Raw genomic sequence first — 23,429 nt, forward strand, 5'->3', positions numbered from 1 at the left:
ATCCAGCCAAGCTCCAGGTGCCTGGCGGCGACAGTGATGAGGAGTCCAAGACGCCATCTGCCTCTCCTCGGCACGGCCGGTCTCGTCCTTCCTCCAGTGTTCAGGAGTCATCCTCAGAGTCAGAGGATGGGGACTCACGTGGTGAGGTTGGTGGGTCAGGACCCTTGGAGAATATTCTGGGGAGGGTACTCTTGGAGGGAAGGTATAGGGATGAGAGGTAGAGGGGCAGGATCCCAGGGAGGAGGTCTTGGAAAGCGAGTGCATCACAGGCCCTCAGGAAATGCGTTCCTGGCTTGAGGGCAGGAACTGGTGAGGAACTGGGTCCATTCCCCAGGGATCCCTGAAGACTTCTTCCCCTGAGTCCTCCTCACGCCTTCTCCCCTGCCCTGCTCCCGTTCCTTCTCCCACCCGCCTCTCCCTCTGGTGTAGCAGGCACCCTGTTAGGTCCCAGGCAGCAGGTGGACAAGTAGTAGGATGTGAATAAGTAGTATAGGCAGCCCCAGCGAGAGACCCTGCGGGGGCAGTGCTTTCTTTAGGGGGAAGACAAGGGAGAACATCCACATGCCTGCCGTTTGTGTGGGATTGGGAGCCAGGGTCTGCACTAAATGTCCCCAAGATTCCTGTCCTGCATTCTGGGACTTGACAGGCTTGGCTGATACCTTCTTGGGACTCCTGACTCAACCTCTTCCCCAAGGTTTTGGAAGACTTCTCATCTTCCCTTCTCTGGTGGCTACCAGGGATCCTGACAGGCTGGGTCTGCCAAACCGATCCCACCCCCCACCCCCACCCCCACCAACTCATTTCCTCTCTCTGCCCAATCAGATCTTTGACATCTACGTGGTCACAGCTGACTACCTGCCCCTGGGGGCGGAGCAGGATGCCATCATTCTGAGAGAAGGCCAGTATGTGGAGGTCCTTGATTCGGCCCATCCTCTGCGCTGGCTTGTACGCACCAAGCCCACCAAATCCAGCCCTTCTAGGCAGGGCTGGGTGTCGCCTGCCTACCTGGACAAGAGGCTCAAGGTACTTGACTGGGAAACTTAGGGAAGAGGGTCTTCAGGTCACCGGCCCAGAGGACTCTGGCATTGTTGTTCCCCTTTGGAGCTAGGAGCCCCCCTCCCCCCACCTCCGCAGGGGCGGAGCCAGGGCCCAGCCCGCCTCTGACAGACACCTCTTTCTCACCAGCTATCTCCTGAGTGGGGGCCCACCGAGGCCCCCGAGTTCCCTGGGGAGGCCGTGTCTGAGGATGAGTACCGAACAAGACTGAGGTGAGTTTCTGTGTAAGCTTTCCCTGGCTGGCCCACTGCCCATGGAGACCTGTTTCTGCCTCTTTCAGGGTACAAATGGAGTTCTGACCATTTTACGGGGGCCTTTGAATGCCTGCTCTACATGGGGATGGGTGGAGGTCGGGAACAGAGTGGGCACCAGTTTGATACTGATTCCCATAGCTGGCCTCTCATGGGCTATGCCAGATTACTTCTGTGGGGGGTGTGGCAGTCATGTGGAAGAGTGGTTCCTCCCGGTACCCCTCATTCCCTCTCTGAAAGTTGACAGAGGGGTTCTGGTAGCAAGAAGTGCCCGAATTTTGCAGTTGAGATAACGGGGGCTATGAGAGAGTTGGCTTTCCCGTAACAGTGCCGTTCCCAGGGCCTTGACAGGGACAGGAGCCTGTGGCCACTGGAGGCCCCAAGTGCCCCGTAATGGCTTCTCCTCCTGCCAGCTCTGTCATCCAGGAGTTGCTGAACTCAGAGCAGGCTTTTGTGGGTGAGCTGCAGTTCCTGGAGAGCCACCACATGAAGCACCTGGACCTATCTCCCCGCGTGCCTACAGCCGTGGCCAGCCAGAAGACAGTCATCTTTCGTAATGTGCAGGACATCAGCCGTTTCCACAGCAGGTAGGGGGGTGGGACTGCATACAGGCACGTGTGTCTATGAGCACCCAGCCGCTACCTGTAGGCCAGGCCTCATGGCGTGGGGGTGGGGCAGGAACGGAGGAAAGGGAGAGCCTGTACTAGTGTGTCACAAGGCAGACTTTCCTCTTTCTGCGTATCTGGCTCATGCAGGATGAAGCCCGTAGTATACCTGCCTCTGACAAGTGTGTGCACAGCCATATGCATGTAGATTTTCATGCGCAGGCGCGCGCACACACGCATACATGTGTATAGGCATAGCTGCCACATTATGCATGCACGTGTGCTTAATATGCGTGTGCATATTTGCACACACATGCAAACTCATGCTTACCTCCCTGCTCAAGGATATACATAACATTTCACATCATGTACCTATATTTGCCTCACAGCATACATGCCAACATGTGCATACACATTTGGGTGTCTATACATGTGCACTGTCACACAAGGCATACAAGTACACATGAGCATATATATGTATGCACCTATACCGAGATTCGTGCACACCAGAAATGTGCACACCAGAAATGTGCACACCACGTTGCACATAGACAATGTCTGTACGTGTATGTGTTCACATTTGTACATGTTTATGTGTATAGGCATGCATACTTTTAGAAAACCTGCACCACGTATGAATGCTATTGTGCATGTGCACATATAATATATGTCGTACTTGTGCCTGGGTGGTGGGCACACAACTGTGCCCTTCTTGCACACACAACTCACCATACCCTCTCAGAGGGCTCAGGCCCTGGTAAGGAGTCTGGCCTTCTAGAGAAGGCGTGGACTGGTAGGTGGAGGGAGGCGCTGACACTGTCCCCTTTGTGGCAGCTTCTTGAAGGAGCTGCAGTCCTGTGACACCGACGATGACATAGCCATGTGCTTCATCAAGAACCAGGAAGCCTTTGAGAAGTACCTCGAGTTCCTGGTGGGCCGCGTGCAAGCTGAGTCCGTGGTTGTCAGCACCCCGGTCCAGGAGTTCTACAAGGTGCTTCCTGTCTGTCACAAGGCCACCCACCCTGCTTGCTCCTAGACCTTAGCTCTTGCCCAAATGCCCTTTGAGGTGTAGCTCTGATGGTCCACATGGCCGGCCCAAGCTTGTCTTCCTCAACCCGCATCACTGCCTGCCCACCACCTGCCTGAACCCTGGCTCAGTGGGAACTGCCAATAGGAGTACTCACACTTTGCACTCCTGAGTCGTTACGTAAGCTGCCCAAGCCCTATGCCACCCGGTGACCCTTGTGCAGGGCTATGTGTGTCGGCACCCTTGGTATCCTCCTCTAGCTTCCAGGGGCCATAGCCGTGCCTGGGGAGTCCAGGGCCGTGCCTATGACACCCTTGCAGTAACTCTAGCCACCCAGGGACCACGCATTCATGCGCAAAACCACTTCTGTGGCTCCTACAGAAATATGCAGAAGAGACACTGTTAGCCAAGGACCCCACGCAGCCACCGCCACCTCCACTTCAGCACTACCTAGAGCAGCCAGTGGAGCGGGTGCAGAAATACCAAGCCTTGCTGAAGGTGATATGCTCCAGCCTCGTTTGTGCAGGCTGCACCTGTTGAGGGAGGGGGATTCCTGGGTTCCGATCATCCTGGATCCATGACTCTTGACCCTCACCCCAGGAACTAATCCGCAACAAGGCCCGCAACCGGCAGAACTGCGCGCTGCTGGAGCAGGCCTATGCTGTGGTGTCTGCCCTGCCGCAGCGCGCTGAGAACAAACTGCATGTGTCGCTCATGGAGAACTATCCTGGAACTCTGGAGGCCCTGGGAGAACCTATCCGCCAGGTGGTGCCCTGGGATGCTGAGGGTGGGACACTGTAGGAGGCTTTTGGAGGTGGGAGCTCATAGATGACTTGATGGTTTCGGTGCAGAGCTGGATATGTGGGTGTCATCGGGGAGGCTTGGTTGACCAGAGTCCATTCACATCTCTAGGGCCACTTCATAGTATGGGAGGGGGCACCAGGGGCCCGGATGCCTTGGAAGGGCCACAACCGGCATGTCTTCCTCTTCCGAAACCACCTGGTGATCTGTAAGCCCCGGAGAGACTCTCGAACCGACACCTTTAGCTACGTGTTCCGGAACATGATGAAGGTCTGTGTGTGCAGGGGCTGCTGAGGGCTCTGTAGGCGGAGTGGCTGTGCCATGGGTGGAGTCCCGTTTCCCTCTCAGGCTGTGGCGTGGATGCTGGTGGCTAGTCCTTGGCCAGTGTGTCCTTCCTGGCGTTATCTCACATCATCTGAGCATGGTCACATCCTCCCTACTGATATCCTCTCCCCACAGCTGAGTAGCATCGACCTGAATGACCAGGTAGAGGGGGATGACCGTGCCTTTGAGGTGTGGCATGAGCGGGAGGACTCTGTGCGCAAATACCTGCTGCAGGCCCGGACCGTAATCATCAAAAACTCGTGGGTGAAGGAGATCTGTGGCATCCAGCAACGCCTGGCCCAGCCTGTATGGCGTGAGTGTCCTTTGGTAGGGCTGGGCCATAATGGTCAAGATTGGATGGGGACATGACTCTTAACCCTAGGTGTCCAGCTGGGCTGCACCCAGGCTGTGGGGACCCTGAGTCTCAGGTTGTGGGGTGACACTGCCTTGGCTCTTGCCTACTGGACATGAGGGGGTGCTTTTAAGAGCAGAGGACTCCACTCTCTCCTGTCAGCTCTGGGTGGGGTATAAGAACTGCACCCTTACTGGGAAATCCAGGTGGAGTATCAGGTTACCCCCAACTAGGGAGAGAAAACACTTGGGGAAATCATAGGGGGTTCCCACACGAAGACCCTAAGATCAGGACATCCATCTGGATTCTGCAAGATGTGGGGGAATCTTCTAACTTGGACCAGGTTCCTCAGCCAGACCAAAAACATATCATCCAAACTATATGTTTTAAAAAGTTAATTAACTTAATTAATTAACCAAGTGGTGGTGGTGCACACCTTTAATCCTGGCACTTGGGAAGCAGAGGCAGATGGATCTCTGTGAGTTCAAGGCCAGCCTGGCCTTCAGAGCAAGTTCCGGGTCAGCCAGAACCGTTACACAGAGAAACCGTGTCTCGAAAAAAATTAATTGACTTTTGGTGGTATATGCATGTGTGTATACATGTATGTACACATGTGTGTTAGTATGTGGGCCTGTGTATATGTGCTGGAACCAGAGGAAGACATCAGGTGTTCTGCTCAATCCCTCTCTGCCGGGATTTCTCACTGAATCTGGAGCTTATGTTTTAGAGGGAGGCTGTCTAGCCAATGAGCTCCAGGGATCTGCCTGTATCTTCCTCCACAATGCTAGCGATACAGGCACAAGAGGCTACATCCTCATGTGGTTGATGGGGATGCAAATTCAGGTCCCAAACTCTTTATTTTTTTTACTGTAGTCCCTACTCCTTCCCACTCTGTATCCAGTTTGCCTCACTCACCTTTGATTCTATGTTGGGACTGCAGATGGTAACAGCCACACTGCTGAACATGGAGTCCTAGTGTTGGGTGGGGTAAGCTGCCAGGGTGTGTGCAATTGAGACGGTAGGCCTGGCCTGTACTCATAACATGAGGACCTCCTTATGTATCCTCAGGTGCCCCTGATTTTGAAGAGGAATTGGCTGATTGCACCGCTGAGCTGGGCGAAACAGTCAAGCTGGCATGCCGAGTGACTGGCACCCCTAAGCCTGTTGTCAGCTGGTACAAAGGTACCCAGGGACGAGGGTCTCCAGACTTACTGTGGGGTGCTGGCTCTGCAACAGGGAAGGACCTCTTGAGAATGTAGGCTCTGTCCAGTGGTCTGTGAGACCTGAGAGGCAGGAGACAGGACAAGAGGATGGTCAAGAGGAGGATGATGTAGGGTAGGGGACAGGTAATGGACCGATAAATAAACCTAAAGCCAGATGGTGTTGTGGCTACCCAGAGGACTAGTGGCTTGGGGCAATGACAAAAGACAAAGCAGCCCTCTGAGATAACAGGTCTAAAACTTCTGCATGAGTGAGAGACAGACGTGAGGGCCTGAGTAAGCAACAGCCATGGCATTGAGGAGCAGCTCTGGTCAACAAGTCACATGTCACGAGCACGCAGTCACATGAGGAAGTAGAGCCGAGAGGATGGAGGGGCTTGATACAGTGATGAGATTGAGGGGCATGATGCTCATGCCTCCCTCAGCTGTGATGGGAGGAGCTGCAAAGGGTCAGTCTCCACCCAACCTCACCAATGACACCACCTGCACGTTTGGGTTCCCTAGAACCTTCATTCCTGACATCAGCTGTGGCTTGAAAGGTCCTCAAAAGCACTTTTTTTAAAAAAAAAAATAACTTCTTTATTGACCCTTTGGGAGTTTCACATCATGCACCCCAGTTCAGGTTCACCTCCTGGTACCCCCATCCTCCGCCATCCCTGCCACACCCCCCATAAGGAAACAGAGTAAGCAAGGAAGTGAACAAAAGCAAAACAAAAACAAAAAAGCAAAACAAAATCAAAGACCACATTAGAAAACTCTCTTTGCTTCTCCTTCTTTCCCGTTTCTCTAACCCCTCTTCATTTGTCCTGGTGACAGTGGAGGCTTCAGTGGACCTTATAGCATTCCTCTTTGTCCCATCAGTTTTACTGGCAAATGTCAGTTGCAGTGAGTCACTGGTCTGGTTCAAGGCCTCTGGTCTCCGGTGCACCATCATCACTGGGTCCTCACAGGAACTCCTCTGGGGTATCCTGTGGCTGGCATGAGTCTTGGAGATCGTGTGGGTGCCGTTTCATAGGGCCAGTCCTTTCACCAGCTCTAGCAGATCCTCGATGGGGTAGATGCTAGGGCGGGTCAACTCCAGGCCTGGCTGTAGACCTGGATGGTAGCCAAGCTTGTCAGTCTGGGCCCCTGGGGCCATCCACCCTGGGCGAGTAGGTGGAGTCAGCTCCCCTACATGCATGCCCTCAGGGTTGGTTCACCCTGACCTGTAGTGAGGGGTGGGGGCCATCTCTCCAGTGTGCAGAGACCAACTCTTTTGCCAGTGGCCCGTGAGAGGCAAGGTCAGCTTTCCCAGGGCCAGCAAAGGGTGGGGCTGGCTCAGCATAGTCCTCTGATTTCATCTTGCATGGTTCCAGGGCCTTCTGCAGTGACGCAGGCCACAGACATCCACACAGACCCCAGCTGTAGCTGGACCACAGACCCAGACATGGCCCGTGGTATCAGTTTGAGTCTGGGAGACATCCTGGCTCTGGGTGGAGGGACTGGCCACTCAGGGAGCACCTGGTTTCCTGATGCCAAGTTCAGAGGTCTCCAAGAGCACCCACAATTCTGGTGCCAAGTTTGGGAATCCCCAAAGCCCTCTCACTAACACCAGCTGCAGGCTCAGAGTCCCAGGAGCCTCTTCCAGTTCCACAATTCACCCCACGGACTCACGGAAATGCCCAGAGCTGTTCTCGTCAGGGTTGGGTTTTACTGCAGCGCAAGGGGCCAGGCTGGCGGCAGATGGGCATGTCCGTGAGTTGCCATGTGTAAGTTGGTGTTTATCCCTCCCAGTGTCACGTGCCCAGCTCCCTTGTCCCCCAGCATCAGTGCCTCGACCAACAGAGTACGGTTAGCCAGAAAGCTCACTCGAGCCTTCTAGTTCAGGATATTACCTGGGTCTGGGTCAGTGGCCATGCCTGACTTCTCACACGGCCAACCTCAGTCTGAAGTCAGGTTGACACTGCCAGAGCCCAGAGTGCCCACCACAGACACTAATAGGAGGTGTCTGTAAGGCCTGGAGCTTGTACCGTGGACTCCTCGTTGGCATTAGTGGGCCCATGTGTCATCTGACTTCCAGAGTCTGGGGAGATGAGGTACAGTGAGTGGAGAGAGAGAGAAAGAGAGAGAGAGAGAGAGAGAGAGAGAGAGAATGGACCATCAGCAAGGATGAGGGCAGGTGACCAGCTTGACAGTGACCATCACTTAGAGCCAGTCCCAAGACTGAAATAAACCTGGGTCCACCTGCCTACCTGTGGACCACCCCATCACAGATCATGCAAACTGCACATACTTGTATATACATGACACACATATGTAATTTGAACATTAAACCAATACATACTTAAACATGCCATATGTATGAATATAATGCAAAAGTACACACTAGACACATACATGCCTGGATGTATACTTGCATGTGTACACATATACAAAGATACAAACATATATTCATATGTATACTGCACAGGTATATGGACAGACAGTACACATGCATACAAACACTACAGACACAGACATAGAGTCTCACTAATACATATGCACAGATAATGCTCCACACATTTACACATGCACACATACATGAACATCACAAATATATATGTACACAGACATGCCGCACATATACACAGATGTATGTACACACAGACTTAAGGTCTAGGACAAAGGCATGTTTGCTCCTGTGATACAGCGGGCAGTAGCATCCTGAAACATGCCTAGTTCTCACTGGGTGGTGGGAATAGAGGGACTGGCTCCTGATGGTGACTTGAGAGAGATGCCCTGGGTGTCATCTCTCGGCTCTAGAGAAGATCACTTGTGACCATTGCTCCTGGGACTGGAAGGTTCCTTCACAGCTAACTATGCATAACCTGCCCCTTTACCCATCTATCCAATCCCCCTCCTTATGTTCAGAGGTCAAGTGTAGGAAGCAAAGCACCTTTTCATAAAAACAAGTCAGAGGTCAGTTTGAACCCCTGGTGCCCCATCTCCCTTGGCTGGGTTGTTAGTGGGCAAATGAAGCCTTGTAACCAGCCCCTGCCATTTTTTCCTTTTATCCCAGTAAGGAGCCTGCAGGGGAAGAGACAGTTTTTTGGGGAGGAGGGGGCAGCTACTTTCAGTGACCCAAAAAAACCTTCCTGAGGAGTGTGGACCAGAGGGCATGAGGGACAGCTAGGTCCTGGAGTGGCCACTGTGGACAGTCATCAGATGGCAGGAGCCCCCCCCCCCCCATGGCATCATGTGGCTCATGCTGGCCACAAGGCCACATTCACTGATCAGAAACAATATGTCTGTTTTCATGGGACCACCTGCCAGGGTGGGGTGTAGGTACTCCATGTGATGTGACCATGCTCTCTGTAGACTTGAGAGCATCTCTCAGTAGACTTGAGAGCATCTCTCAGTAGACTTGAGAGCATCTCTCAGTAGCCTTCTGTCTGGTGTGAGCATAGCTGGTGGTGTTGTGTTGTAATGGCTCCATCCAAGAGTCCTGGTGGTCTGGGTTAGGTGTCCTTAATCTTTCAGGTGTTTATTTGACTTATGTTTTGTGGCCCGAAAAAGGGGCTCCTTTAACCTGCCACTCTAGCTTTACATGACAAAACAGCTGGCTCAGTAAGGAAGTAATGGTCTTCACTAAGGAGAGCAGCATGGGGCAAAGCTACAAGAATGGCTTTGAACTCTGCCCAGTGAGCAGAGGATGGCACCTCTGCCCAGCTGCAGCGCTCGGTCTGTGTGCTGGTGACTTTTTGTTTGCCTGGGAAATGAATGATTCATGGGTCCAGACCTTTAGGGAACTGAAGAAGTTCGGCCTTGGGAGTAGAAAGGTAGAGTACCCCATTCTGGGAGGGTCGTTGCTTTTCATGTGAATTTGGTGACTGAGGCTGGCTGGGCACTGCTTGTCATGCTTGTCACGGCATCCAAGCTGGCTCATCATAGAATGGACACATAGAGCATCACTGAGCGGAATGTCTGGTTTCCACCAGAGCCCCACAGCCTGCAAAGAGTTGGTTTTCGGAAGTGACATGTCTAGTGGCCATGTTGGAAAGAGGTCAGATCCAAACCCCAGGCTGGGCTTCCTTTGCCAGAGTCTTCAGTTGGAAAAATGATGGGTCTCAGAAACTTTAAAGTTTGCCCAAAACCATGCGAAAGCCTGCAGACATTCGGGCTTCTGTTTCCTGTTGCTGTAACAAAGCAACAAGAATTTTTTTTTTTTTAAGGCAGGGTTTCTCTGTAGCTTTGGTGCCTGTTCTGGAACTTGCTTTGTAGACCAGCCTGGCCTTGAACTCAGAGATCCACCTGCCTCTGCCTCCTGAGTCCCGGTATTAAAGGCGTGTGCTACCTAAAAAAAAAAAATGTATTCTTTATAAACTAAAGAGATTTTTTTTTAATATCAGGGTTTGGAGCCTGAAAGGCCTAAAAGCAGTGTCACCTGGTGAGGTTCCTGCCACCTGGTGAGGTTCCTGTCACCTGGTGAGGTTCCTGTCACCTGGTGAGGTTCCTGTCACCTGGTGAGATTCCTGTCACCTGGTGAGGTTCCTGTCACCTGGTGAGGTTCCTGTTGTCTGTCTGCAGTACAGTGTGGCCACAGGCACGATGATGAGAATATCAGATAGATGGAGGGAGCAATCATGGCAGACCGGAAGGAAGAGGGACTCCATCTGGGCTTGCTCTCCAAATAACTCTTGAAAATTTGAGTTACACTTAAAGATCAGTATCAGTCCCTTCTCAAGGTGCTTTTATCTGTGGTCTAATCCACTTGCTCCGCAGCCCAATCCACCATCCTCCGTTGCCCAATATACTTCACCTGGAGCCCTCCACTAAAAGGTTCTCCTCAGTATCAACACTGGGGACCAAGCTTCCAACACAGGAACTTTCAGGGGACCCACACTGAACCCAGAGCAGTGCTCTCAGGAATCCCTCCCATGGGGGAGTCCAGAAGGTCCACAGCTAGCTGCAGCACTCTGGAAAACCCTCAGGCCAACCCCAGACTGACTGGCTGAGACCAAGGAGAGGGAATAGGTGGGGCATACTGTATCCCAGGGTCCAAGAGTCCCATAAGGCATTCTCCCATAGAGGACGCAGAAGACAAAGATTGGTTATTGTGAATGCCAACATAGTTCTGAGGCACTCCCCACTGGGAACAGACCCCGAATCTTAGGTTTCTCAGCCCGCCCTGCTGGTGAGCACACTCAGGCCTGAACATCTGAGGTGGATGCTCCTAACTGACCAACCAGAAAAGCACTGATCCCATAGAAATGGACCGTCAAAGGACCTTGAAGGCCGGAGTGCTGAGTCCAGACTTGGAGCTCCAATGGATGTATGTCGCAGACCTGGTCTTGTGAACTCAAACAAATTTTGACAGTTATTATCCAAGACAAAAGGAGCCACATCCGATGTCCCTAAGATGGCCCATCAGCAGCTGCTAGTCTCACCAAGGATGTCTGTATCAGCGGAAGCCACATAGGTCGTGTCTGATCTAACTGAGCCTGTGGCTGGCACCCTGCCACCACCCAAGGTCACCAAGGAGGACTTGACCTCCAATGATCCTTGGACTCTTTTCCCTCCTGTGTTTTGTGCTGTCTCTGTCAGCCAATCTGGGAAGGGACCAGGAAACTGGGTTACCTGAGTTGTTTAGGTGGATGCTTGGATGACTTAGCCTACACACACGCACACACACACACATTTTGAGACAGGGTTTCTCTGTGTAACAGCCCTGGCTGTCCTGGAACTTGCTTTGTAGACCAGGCGGACCTCAAACAGAAATCCACCTGTCTCTGCCTCTGTCTCCCAAATGTTGGGATTGAAGGTGTGCACCATCCTGCCCAATCTAGCCCTCGAATCCTTTACCGTGAACCACACATTGTTTTCACTATTGTTTCAGAATTTACTGCCAGTCTTCAAATATGTTTTACCAAGGTGATGATTTAAAAGATAGGTGTCTGGTGTGTCTGCTGCAGATGGCCCAAGAGTGTCTAACTTTAGAGTGAGCAGGGACAACCCTGAAGGAGATGCGTTTTCCCTAAATGGAGAGGGGAGGTTCTGGTTGCTCATGGCTGAGGAAACCGGAACTTTACCTTTGAGAGGAAAGTCACAAGGGTGTGGCCTGGGAGGGGGGCTTAGTACTGAGGTCTGAGCTGTCTGCTGGGAGTGGTCTCCACTTGCTCAGGGGAAACCCTGGGTGCTTGTCTTGCTACAGGGGATGGCTGGCTGTAGGACAGGGTTGGATGAGGGAGGAGGAGGAAGGGCCGCGAGGGAATGGCTCATGCCGTTAGGCTTTCAGAGTGGAGGTGTTTGACAGAAGAGGGGTCCACATCACATATGCTGGGTGTTGTTGTCTTGGAAGAGCAGGTGCAGTTGTTGAGGAGAGGAGGTGACCAAGAGCCAGCGCCCCGACAGTTCAGACCCTTTCACCACCCTCTGTTTCTAGAATGCTGAAGTTGGATGGAGACAGATAGCTGAGATAGCCCTTGTGGAGAGACACTCAGGAGTGGGGGAGGGAGAAGGAGAGGGAGAGGGAGATTGTGCCCAGCCTCTTGTTCTCCCTTGGGGACCTATTCCATAAGAGCCTGTCCCTGCTTTCCAGATGGGAAGCCGGTGGAGGTAGACCCACACCACATCCTTATTGAAGATCCTGATGGCTCCTGTACCCTCATCTTGGACAACCTGACCAGTGTGGACTCTGGCCAGTACATGTGTTTTGCAGCCAGTGCAGCTGGCAATGCCAGCACCTTGGGGAAGATTCTAGTACAAGGTGAGCAGGATGGGTTTCCTGGTGTGGTGGACACCCTTCCATTGTCAGTGGTGTGGACTCTGCCCAGAATACAGGCTGTGGGAGGGTGGTGTGTGGGGTGAGCCTGAGGATGGAGCAGGCCCCGTGAGTTGGGGTCTCCTAGAAACCCCCAGAGGAAGGTCGCTTCTGGAGGTGAGGACACGACAGTCCCCACCCTAGCTCTCCCTCAGCTCCATCACAGACATCTTTCTGTCTTTCCTGCCATTGCCTACCTCTGCCCACAGTGCCCCCACGATTTGTGAACAAGGTCCGGGCCACACCCTTTGTGGAGGGGGAAGATGCACAGATCACCTGCACTGTGGAAGGTGCCCCATATCCTCAGATCAGGTGAGACCTGGGCTGCAGAGAATGGGAACGCAGCTCCTGCAGAGGCGGGAGGGCTGGGCAGCATGATCTCCTAAGCCAGGGAGGTCGTCTATGGCCACTGATCACTGCAAAGTGGGTATCATGGGATGGTGATTCCTGCTGGAGATACCCTCTGTAGCTGGGAAGAAATGGCTGGACGGTGGCTTCCAGGTAAAGAATTTAGCTAGGGACACTGGACCTGGGGTAACCTAGCAGGGGTTTTAAGCACTAGTAGCTCTCTCTGGAGGTGCCCTGAGACCCCTGAGGGTACCATGAGGATGGCTCTGGCTGGGCACTGGCTCACAGGACCTCCTGACTGGTTCCAGGTGGTACAAGGATGGTGCCCTGCTAACCCTGGGCAACAAGTACCGGATGCTGAATGAGCCCCGCAGTGGCGTGCTGGTGCTGGTGATCCGGGCAGCCAGCAAGGAGGACTTGGGACACTATGAGTGTGAGGTGAGGCTTGTGTGCGAGGGACAACAGCCGTCCTCAGTGGTCTGACTGAACCCAGGTTCCACCGTGTAGGTGTAGAGGCTCTAGGCCAGCCAGAGGACATCAGGCTGCTGCCACCCACCATCCCCAGCCACCTGCCCTCTGCCTTGTAGCCTGTCTCCTGTCACATTAGGCTGTGCTCTGTTACCTTGTCCTCTTGCCATTGTCCCTACCATTTTAAGATGATGCTTAGCATCTGCCTGGTGGAAGGGACCTAGTGCTGACCTCAGTTGTCACTCACTAGGTAAAAATGTCGTGCCGTTTGCCCAGTGAGGCTGGCATTGCACGCACAGAGCTCACCTTTGCCCATGCACAGCTAACCTCCGTCTCTGTGCTCTTCATCCTCAGATCTGAGGTGGAGACCAGCCTGGGTCCTCTGGCCTGTGTCCAGCTCTTACTAGAGCTGTTGTCTGGAAGCCAGCCCCCTCTGTATGGCTTCATCTGCAACCCTAGGGCACTTGTGTCCCATCAAGTTTCCTGGAAGCAAGGGTTCTCTGGATTAGATAGCACAGATGCCAGGGGCCATGTAATGACTTCAAATTAAAGTGGAGTCCGCTTGTAGGTTCCTGCTATTCTTGTTCAAGTGTCCAGCCCCTGCCCTCCACCCCCAGCTGAGCAGCCACATCCTGGCCAGGGAAGAAAGAGATCAGACTTTACATTATGGGTCTCTAGGGAGCCTATGATTGGGCTAGGAGCCCTTTCCCCTGAGCATATTCAGGGGAGTGGCCCAGGCTCACTAGACCATTGGAGTGGTTCTAATGAGAGGGTCCAGACCCCTTGAGGAGCCTGGTTCTTAATGGGCCTTTGCTGTCCTTTTGCCAGCTGGTGAACAGGTTGGGCTCAACACGTGGTGGGGGAGAACTGTACATGCAGAGCCCTGCGCTGCGTGCCCGGGACCAGCACCATCGAGAACAGCTTGTGGCTGCTGTGGAAGGTAGGTTCTGTGTCTGTCTGTGCTGTCTCAGTGACTTGCGAGTTCTAAGCCCCACGTGGGAATCTCCACCGGCCTGGAAGGAGCCTGGTGGAACTGAAACTGTCATTCCTGCCAACCAGGAGGGGCCTCTAGGAGGAGGAGGCTAGATCTCAGGGTGGGAAATGATGGAGGCCGAAAGCTGGGGAGGCTGTAGAGGCGGTCAGAGGAGGCGGCTGCGGGGTCATGTGTGTACCTGAGAGTGCTGGAGAAGACAGGAGCCCAGCATGAGAGCTGGAAGTTGCCCTGGATAACGGGCATCCCACAGTCCTGCTCAGCATTATCTCTGCAGAGGAACATAGCAGGGCCTCCATCAGCTTGACTGGCCGTGGTCATGGAGGCTCTGTGCAGGTGGCAGCAGGAGTGGGTGAGGGTCCCACACTGAATGCAGAAGGCATGACTGCCTGGAGCAGGGGCAGGTGTCAGGACACCCGTGGGTGTGGACTGCCTGGAGCAGAGGCAGGTGTCTGTAAGGACACCTGTGGGTGTGGACTGTCTGGAGCAGGGGCAGGTGTCTGTAAGGACACCCGTGGGTGTGGACTGCCTGGAGCAGGGGCAGGTGTCAGGACACCCGTGGGTGTGGACTGCCTGGAGCAGGGGCAGGTGTCAGGACACCTGTGGGTGTGACTGCCTGGAGCAGGGGCAGGTGTCAGGACACCTGTGGGTGTGGACTGCCCGTGAGAAGCACAACGCTGCAGTTCAGGGTCCTGATCTTGGCTCAGGGTTACTCCTGGTGTACCTGGGTAGGGGTGGGAGTAATCTCACTAGGGACTGGAGAGATTTAACTCAGTGGTGAGAACATTGTTGCTCTTGCGGAGGACCTGAGTTCAGTTCCCAGTACCCATGTCAGGACACTGCCTGTCGATCTAGCTCCAGATGGGCATCGGGCGCCATTTTGTCTCTGTGAGGGTCAGCACCCATGTGTACAGAGATAAAATCAAAATAAATATTTAAAACAAGATGATATAGATTAGCCTGACTAGGGACAGAAGGCAAGTTTTGTTAATTGTCCTGGAAGATGTAAACAGACATCTGTCCGTTCACTTCTGATAGGGTGTCAATAACGGACCCAAGAAATAATTCTACACAAGTCATAGTAAGCTGATGAATTTGCTGGGATTGCTTAGAGGCATATGGGTGGGGGATTACTTACAGAAACATGAATAACTCAAAGGCAGCTGTGTCGCCAACAGGCACATCCAAGCATGGGTGTTGTATGACCCAGCATTGTATGACCTGGAGGGGGGCCTTCCTTCCTTCCTTCCTTCCCGTGTCCTCATGGGGTTCCCTCATCGAAGGCGTGGTTCATTGGTTCAGTTTGGAAGATGGAACCGCATCATACTCCACCCCTTCCCAGAACCCTTCTTCCATTCTTTCTGACTCCTTTTGTTGTTTGATGTTCTCTGAGCCTCAGAGGGATGGTAAATATATCTGATTATTTTCTTCTATCCATGGCTGAGTGCGGCAGAGAAATAGTCATTTAGTTTCGGGAGCTAATGGATTACGGGTCTCTGTAGCACACCCCTCCCTGGAAAAAAAATAAGTTTTCCTCTATGACTGATCAAAATGACTTACCAAAGTAAGCAGTAATTGATGGATGTAAATACAGATGTTTAGAAGGTAGTTTGATAGGCACATCACAGCCAGTAAAGAAAGCAACACCAGTTGTCTCCACTCAGGGACCACGGTATTTTGCCCTTCCTTGAGGTACCGTATGTGAATTCCCTCTCATGGAGCAGGCTTTGAATCTAATAGGAAATGGTTGCCCTATGACGACTGTGCCACCATTGTCCTAGCAAACACAACTTGTGTGGCATGTTAGTGATGTAGTGCACATGGCCACTCCTAGCTGATTATGACCATTGGTTACCCAGTGGTCCAAGCAGCACCTACTGGCACTAGCCAGCAAAAAGGGAATTTCCTCTTCAGTGCTAACTTACTTCCGTGTCCTGTGTCACAGCGTGTCAAGGCTTCAGCAGCAGATTCTTACCATTTAGACCTGTGTTTTGCAGCGGTGACAACAGCCTTTCTGGTTGTAAGGCCTTGTAGAGGAGTAGCCCAGCCCTGGCTCTGGGACTTTTAGTCCATACTGTATGTTTCTTCCTGTCCATGTAGGTGCTTTTGTTTGAACTCCATCCCTGTTCTTCCAGATGCTTTAACAAATCTGTAAGAGTCTCCTCAGGGGTCAGCACTGTGATGTCACTTCTTTTTTTTTTTTAAAGCAGAAGGCGGGTGGGTTCTCTGAAGGCCAGCCCACATCCATTCTAAGTATCAAGTGGTCTTGGTCAGCTAGGGCTTTACTAAAAGAGAAACATTATAAAAGGCCAGTATAGTAGGAAAATATCACATCCGTTGTTTCATCCGAGAGCGGTGTCAGGCACAGACGGGAGGTACTACTTCATCTAGCCTTCCATAATTCACAGACATTTTTCATGAACCATCTCTTCATCCTGAGGTGCCATCGCTGCTGCAGGACTCGTGGGCATCACCCCACTTTCGATGGCCTCAGCAGGGTGGAACCCGAGTTGCATATGTCAGTCCCCACTGCAGGATCCGTACAACCCCTGCATCCCACGTGTCCCTCACTCTGCTGGCCCCTATGCAGCCACCACTAGTGTTCTGCGACTGTTAACTAGTGAGACGAAATGTCTGTTTATCCAAGATATGGCATGGTTGACAGATTGAAACACATGTTTACTCAAGTCTTGATTAGCGAACCAGTGAGATGGTGGAGGGTACTTTCAGGAACACAGGTGACCCAAATGTGGGCATATTACTGGAAGCCTTCTTTGGCAAGGGTTAGGACTCAAAAGGCCATATTCTCAGAACTTGGACACAGCCTGGAGGCTGCTCTGCTGGGCTCCACTCCCCAGCAGTTGTTACTGCTGAGGTAACTTGGGAAGCTGGCAGCGGCTTGGAGATTTTGTGGATTTCTTGAGTCTTAATGAACCTCCCTCCAAGAGCGGTGTTTCAAATTGCAGTAAGTGACTACCTTAGGAGGGTTATGACAAGACAGTCGCGTGGACAGTCAGGACGGGGAGGAGCCCAGCTAGTGCTGTCCCATCTGGAAGGGCTCCAAGATGTTTGAGAGCCTCACATCCCTGGGGGCATAATAACAGAGACTGGACCAGTACCAAGTGAGCCACGGTGCCCATAGTAGAAGTGGTGACATATATATCTTCTGAACATCAAAAGCTGGCTCATGTGGTCCCTTGGCCACTGGAACCAGTTCCTGCCATCTAAACCCTCTCAGAACTGAGGTGCTCAGAGCCCAGCAGCTCAGCCTTGGGACCTCTGATGTCCTCCACTGTCCTCTCAGAGATTCCCTCCTTCTTTGATGAGCAAAGGTCTTTGATTCTTGTCCCCCATAGGGTCAAAGACCCTTTCCTGTGACTTGCCACACACATGCTGTGTCTGCCCACAACCTGGTTACTGGAGCACCATGCATACTGGCATCTGCCGCCACCGGCACACTCTCTTCCCATTGGCATCTGTGGGGTGCACACCTCATGGCGTGCAAGCGCATCCCACACAGTCATTTACTTGGTTGTCGTGATGAGTCTTTTTCTGGGACAGAAGAGGGGTGGCAGCATGGAATAGCAGGCCCAGGACTCACTGGGATTGGATGTGTTTCGACGCCTTGGGGAGGCGAGAAGGCTGGTCCTGGAAGACCCTGGAGCCAGAGTCCAGCCAACCTGCTTCCTAACCCCCGTCCTGCTTCCTGTTAACCCTGCGGCTCTGCAGCCGGAGTAGCCTGACGGAACTCTGTGGGTGTGGCTGCCCTCTTGCTTTGTCCTGCCTCAGGCTGGGAGCCCTGCTTCGCACTATTGCAGCCTGCCTGTGGCTGCCAGTTACACCCAGGCCGAAAGCTGGTCATGTTGAGCGCTGTGAGCGGAGGGACCAGGAATGTAGCATCTCTGAGGTGTTGTGCCCGCTGCTCTTGAGAGCAGTGAAGTGGGATCCATTAGGGAGGGTGAAGGTGCTGGAGCAGGTGGGAAACACGTTGTTCATCTGTGTACACCGAGCTCTGGGGCTGGAACCTAGACTCTCACCGCGGGGTCCCTTCCCATTAGGGGAAACCTTTACACGCACACATTTACAAACACATCCATGCCTACATGCATATGTGCATGCATATGTGTGTATCCATGCACACAGAGCACACATACACATGCACCCACATGTATGCATATGTGTACAAACCTATGTATGTACATGTATAAGCATATATGTGCCTTGTGAAACATAAATATGCATGTATGTGCCTATACACAACACATAATAAATGCATCTTCTATACACACAGACTGATGTTACCTTATCTCATGTGCACCTTGGCTGAGAGAGGTTGTCACACTCTGTTGCCTTCCTCTGTGTGAACTTGCAGCAAACCAGGGCTTATGAGATAGTGTCCCAGGCTACACCCCTGAGCAGTTTCCCCCACAAGGTTATAAAGAAGTCTACTAAGATATAAGGATGTAGGTAGTCTATGAGCTGCCTATGGCCTGGCTGCCGAGCCTTTGCGGGATGCACCTGGGAGAACCCATTTGAGGGTACTGTAGTGAAGAGCCCTCTTACTGCATAGAGCCAGAGACAGTCTGGTCCCAAATGAGTCCCAGCCAGTTTCTCAACCTAGAGCTCCACACACGAGGTGGGAGTTGCTGGTTATAGGACAGAGACATGCTGGGGTTGTCTCTCCTGAGAGACAGGTCTTCCCATCCTGAGGCACTGTCTAGGGCTGTTGCTAGAAGGACATCCATGGCCTCCCACCACGGAGCTCAGCTGTGCCATCCCCATTTTCAGTCTTTGTGATGTTATTGTAAAAGAGGCATCGGTCATCCTATCCTAGTCTTAGTGTGGCTGTTGGCTCCGTGTGCAGCTCCAGCCCCAGCCCCACTCCCACCCCTGGCCCTGCCCGAGCTCAAATTCTATGTCTGAGAAGTGGAGCCTTAAGTGTGACAACTTCCCAGGACTCCCATGGCCTATGGACCGAGTGAGGTTTTATACAGAGGCAGGCTCTTCTTCCCACCCACCCCCAGTCCTGTGGTACCCTAAGGTCACTAGGTACTCCATGTGAGATGCAAGGTTGACACTTCCCATAGGACAGGTACGGTTCCCTGTTTCACAGAGAGGGAACTGGATTCCTGGACTGCAAATATCTTTCCAGGAACACGCAGATAGGCAGGGCCAATGCTCCTACACCAAACAGGTTGCTACGCTATCAACACCACTCAGCTCAGCCTCCGGGACGCTGCTGGTCTGTAACGGTTGCTGTTCCGACTGTTTTCTTTGTAGTCACTGAGCAGGAGACAAAAGTCCCCAAGAAAACCGTCATCATGTAAGTGCAGGCGTGACTCTCATCTTCCTTTAACTGTCGTGCCCATGCATGCTACTAACCCCCTCACCTTGCCGGCCTGATGTCCTTGCTGCCTGCCAGCCTGCCCGCCTGCCTGTGCACCTAACCTTCACATACCGCATGGGTCATCAGCATCTTGTGGATTCTTGCAGGCACCTAGCCCAGCCACTTCCTGGGGTCTGTGGACCCTGTACACACCACAGCTCTCTTCTGAGGCCTCAGAGCACACCCCGCAGGGTGCTGCTATTCTACATAGTTCATGGCGACTCACCAGGATAGTGGCTTTCCAGCAGCTGGGGAGAGCTGGCAATGAAAGCCATTTCCCTCAATAGGCTCAAGACAGGTTTCTGCCCTTAGGCAATGTTCGTGACAGGGCTTTCTGCAGCGAAAGAGTCCCATTCCATAACCTGCTCTGCCCAACAGCGTTTAAATATGTCTAGTGCAACAGACAGCCAAATCTTAAATGTGACCCAGTTTTTATTCATTGGATCTAACCTAAATAATGCTACCATGGTAGATATCAGAGCCCTGGGGCATTTGGGTCTCCAAGTCCAGCTGTTACATTTAGAAGATGGGGAAACTGAGGTTCTGGAAAGTAAGAAGGCCATCTGAGAGCCACTTCCGCCAGCCAGCCTTTTCTTCATTCTCCAGTGCTTTTAAAGCTCAAACAAAAATCCTATGTATGAATCCCAGGAGCTCGGAGCATGGCGACCCCACTGAATGTGGGATTGTGGGAACCAGGAGAATCTGGGAGGCCTTCCTCTATAGAGGGTACAAGAGACAGGGAAGCCCAATAAGGGGAGGTCTCTTCTGTGCCATGGGTGGCCATGTTGCTGTCTGCAGACCTTGGATGAAATCTAGGTTATCCTTTAGTGCCCTACATCCACCTCTCTGCTTCTAAGGCGTCTGCTCCCATGTTGCCACCCAGCCTATGCTCACCACCCTAGCCTTGGAAAGGCCCCATGCTGGAGGTTGGCACAGATGATTGCCTGTATCTGCCTTGTGGGGAGCAGTATTATCAGACACTTTGAGACATCCAGATCATGGTCCCTGGTGCCAGAGGAGACCGCAGATATCCATTATTTGTGACATAGCCCTGGGAAAGTTCTCAGCCTTTCCATTTTTTATCCCTTCCTCTACTGGGAGCAAGAAGCAATTGAGCCCAAACTCAAAAACTTGGAAATTCCTAGCCAATGCCTGTCACTCACCCTGGTGCTCAGGTTTTACCTCCTTCTCCTGCCACCTTCACTCCCATTTTGGAAGGTGGAACTCAAAGAGGGGACGAAGTATGTGAGAAGTCCCAAGGCCTTTGGCAGCCCAGAGAGGTCCAGAGCTAAGTAGCTCCTTCAGGTGTCCTCATTGGCCTGGGGAGCTCTCACTGCTCTCATCCATTCAATCCCAGAGACCAGGAACCCCAGCTGCAAGTCAGAGCCAGCGGCATGCTGGGCTTGCTATTGTGCATGTGGCTGCTGCACCAGCCAGCCATCAATCCCTATTAGCCGAGCTGCTTGGGGCACTGAGAGCTGGCCAGGTACTATCTCCTTGGGGACAAAGCACAAAGTCTACTCCGGGGATGGGAAAGAGGGGTGACCAGCACAAGGGATATTTGTAAAGCACACCTCACTTGGTGGTGGGAGGTACCCAGGACTCTTGTTTCAGATCACATCCTGATGTCTGAGGTTGATCACTGGGACTTTGTGCTTTGTTCCTATGGTTTTCTTAGCGAGGGCTGTGCAGGGTGGGCTCAAGCGCATGCGCAGGAGTTTGTGCTGTCTTAGCCTCTGCTCACTCACACATGCACTAACCCGGGCTCTGGCGTATGCTGATGGCACTGTGCTGGGTGAGGCTGTGGGTCTTCGTGCCCATCTCTTCTTGGGCCCTCTCCCCTTGCCAGAGAAGAGACCATCACCACAGTAGTGAAGAGTCCCCGTGGCCGACGACAGTCCCCGAGCAAGTCTCCCTCCCGTTCACCCTCCCGCCGCTCTGCCAGTCCACTGAGGCCAGGGCTGTTGGCCCCCGAGATGCTGTACCCACCAGGGACCAGCCCATCCCGGAGACTTGAGGTAGAAGCAAGCAGGAAGGCCCCAGTGCCTGCATTATATGTGACAGAAGCTGAAGCCGTCGCTCCAGCCTCGCAGCCCAAGCCCAAGTGGTTAGAGGTTGAGGAAACCATTGAAGTCCGGGTGAAGAAGACAGGGTCACGGGGTGCATCTCCTGTCCGAGAGATGCCCAGCAGTGGAGAGGGGTTCCTCTTCACACTGCCTAGTGGGATTGCTGGCAGGGACCCAAATGCCAACAACTCCAACAATAAGAGTGTGTCCCAGGAGTCTCGGACCGGCAGCCCCCCTATAGTCCACGTTGGTAAACCCTTCGTCTTCCATGTGGACCCAATGGGCAAAGTGAACTGGGCAGCTGCCAGCCCTGAGCTAAAGGAGGTCAGAGCCTCCCAGGAGGAAGAGAACATTGCAAAGGATGAAGGAAACAGCGACAGAGAAGAAAATACTGTCCTACTAGAAGAACCCCAGGATGCGGATAGCCTTCAGGGCCGTGACCCCAAAATCCTCACGCACAACGGCCGGGTGCTAACATTGGCTGACCTGGAAGATTACGTACCCCAGGAAGGAGAGACCTTTGGCTGTGGGAACCCCACCACCAGCACCCCTGATGAACCTCCCTGCGAAGTCTCCGTGCTCCAGAGAGAGATCAGAGAGCCCACTGTGGGGCAACCTGTCCTACTCAACGTGGGGCGTCCTCCAGGCCCCAGTGCCATACCCAGCTTCTTCAGGTCAGGACCCCAGGTCCACAGCCCCGAGGGTGTCTCCTTCCTCTTGCGTGAAGCCTGGACAGGGCCAGTGGGTGCCACCCCTTGGACAAGCTCCTTCCACACCCATGTCCAGAGTTCTGTAGATGGCGGCCAGAATAGCTTCAAGACAGAGGTCTCTACCCAGACAGTCAGCTTTGGGGCCGTAGGAGAGACAGTCACTCTGCATATTAACCCAGATGGGGGAGAGGCCCCAGGCCCCTCCCAGGGTTGATGCCACACCCTGGGGACAGAACCTGGGGACAACAAGGTAAGGCGAATGGCCCAGAGCCTCGGGCCTTGCCAGGTACCAGCGTCTACCCTGGAACCCACAGCTTACCTCGGGGACTTCCCACCCCCTGCTCTTCTCCAGCCTGGGATGGAGTCTTCCTTGCTTTCCTGCCCGGTCCTTCCTACCTCACTGGACTTGTTCTCTGCCGGGAAGATGGGGAAGTACCTACCATGTTAGAATATGCTGTGGTCTCAAGAGCTCTGGCCAGGAGCAGCTGAGAGACCCCAGCTTTGGACTTCACCCCACAAACCTTCTGTGGGGCTCTCAAAACAAGATGTGGACTTGGGTGTTTTCCCTGAGACATATCCCGACTGAGGGTCTTCCCTAGGGCTGCACCCAAGGCATGTGTTGGCCGGCCACCAGCTCTGCAGATCTTCAGGGCCACATCTGTGGTGGACACAGGCTGCAGGGCGGGAGGAACTCCCAGGCCATTACCCTGATGAGAACAATAAAACAAGTCCCAAACCCTCCTCTCTGCTTCTTCTTGATTGTTCACCTAGAAGTTTAGGGTCCTACTCTTATTTTTTCAAGGTCACATCTCAGGTCATATAGGACTCCTAGGGTGGTTGGCTATCTGTGTACCCTGATGATGGGCATGCAGTCCCAGTCTGTCTTGAGCTCCATGGGTAGAGTAGGGTCAGCAGTGAATCTTTCCTTGACAGTCTATGGGGCTGGTCCTTGAGACCCACAGTGTGGACCAGGGCAGCCGTCTTGGCCCCTTTTGGCCTGTCAGAATCTGGGCGGGCTTTCCTAAGCCATGGATAGTTGAGGCTAT

At 53.1% G+C, this 23,429-nt stretch overlaps 1 protein-coding gene across 14 annotated transcripts in view; it reads left to right on the forward strand.

Annotated features, from left to right (window-relative positions):
* The window catches only part of Obscn (obscurin, cytoskeletal calmodulin and titin-interacting RhoGEF), a 126,554-nt gene extending 103,430 nt beyond the window's left edge, over nucleotides 1–23,124 (forward strand). For all 14 annotated transcript variants that reach the window (XM_041663919.1, XM_041663920.1, XM_041663924.1 and 11 more), the window contains 16 exons: nucleotides 7–146; nucleotides 823–1,023; nucleotides 1,186–1,268; nucleotides 1,721–1,894; nucleotides 2,747–2,903; nucleotides 3,321–3,437; nucleotides 3,540–3,704; nucleotides 3,852–4,010; nucleotides 4,200–4,377; nucleotides 5,485–5,598; nucleotides 12,193–12,360; nucleotides 12,624–12,726; nucleotides 13,071–13,200; nucleotides 14,059–14,170; nucleotides 19,502–19,544; nucleotides 21,457–23,124. In XM_041663919.1, coding sequence (XP_041519853.1) covers nucleotides 7–146; nucleotides 823–1,023; nucleotides 1,186–1,268; nucleotides 1,721–1,894; nucleotides 2,747–2,903; nucleotides 3,321–3,437; nucleotides 3,540–3,704; nucleotides 3,852–4,010; nucleotides 4,200–4,377; nucleotides 5,485–5,598; nucleotides 12,193–12,360; nucleotides 12,624–12,726; nucleotides 13,071–13,200; nucleotides 14,059–14,170; nucleotides 19,502–19,544; nucleotides 21,457–22,597 — 3,185 coding nt within the window. In that variant the 3' untranslated portion in view covers nucleotides 22,598–23,124. The remainder of the gene's footprint in view (nucleotides 1–6; nucleotides 147–822; nucleotides 1,024–1,185; nucleotides 1,269–1,720; nucleotides 1,895–2,746; nucleotides 2,904–3,320; nucleotides 3,438–3,539; nucleotides 3,705–3,851; nucleotides 4,011–4,199; nucleotides 4,378–5,484; nucleotides 5,599–12,192; nucleotides 12,361–12,623; nucleotides 12,727–13,070; nucleotides 13,201–14,058; nucleotides 14,171–19,501; nucleotides 19,545–21,456) is intronic.
* Nucleotides 23,125–23,429: the final 305 nt, after the last annotated feature.

Source organism: Microtus oregoni, unplaced genomic scaffold (genome assembly GCF_018167655.1).
Source record: "Microtus oregoni isolate MIOR12 unplaced genomic scaffold, Mior012 000015F_ref0000493, whole genome shotgun sequence".
Taxonomy (NCBI): domain Eukaryota; kingdom Metazoa; phylum Chordata; class Mammalia; order Rodentia; family Cricetidae; genus Microtus; species Microtus oregoni.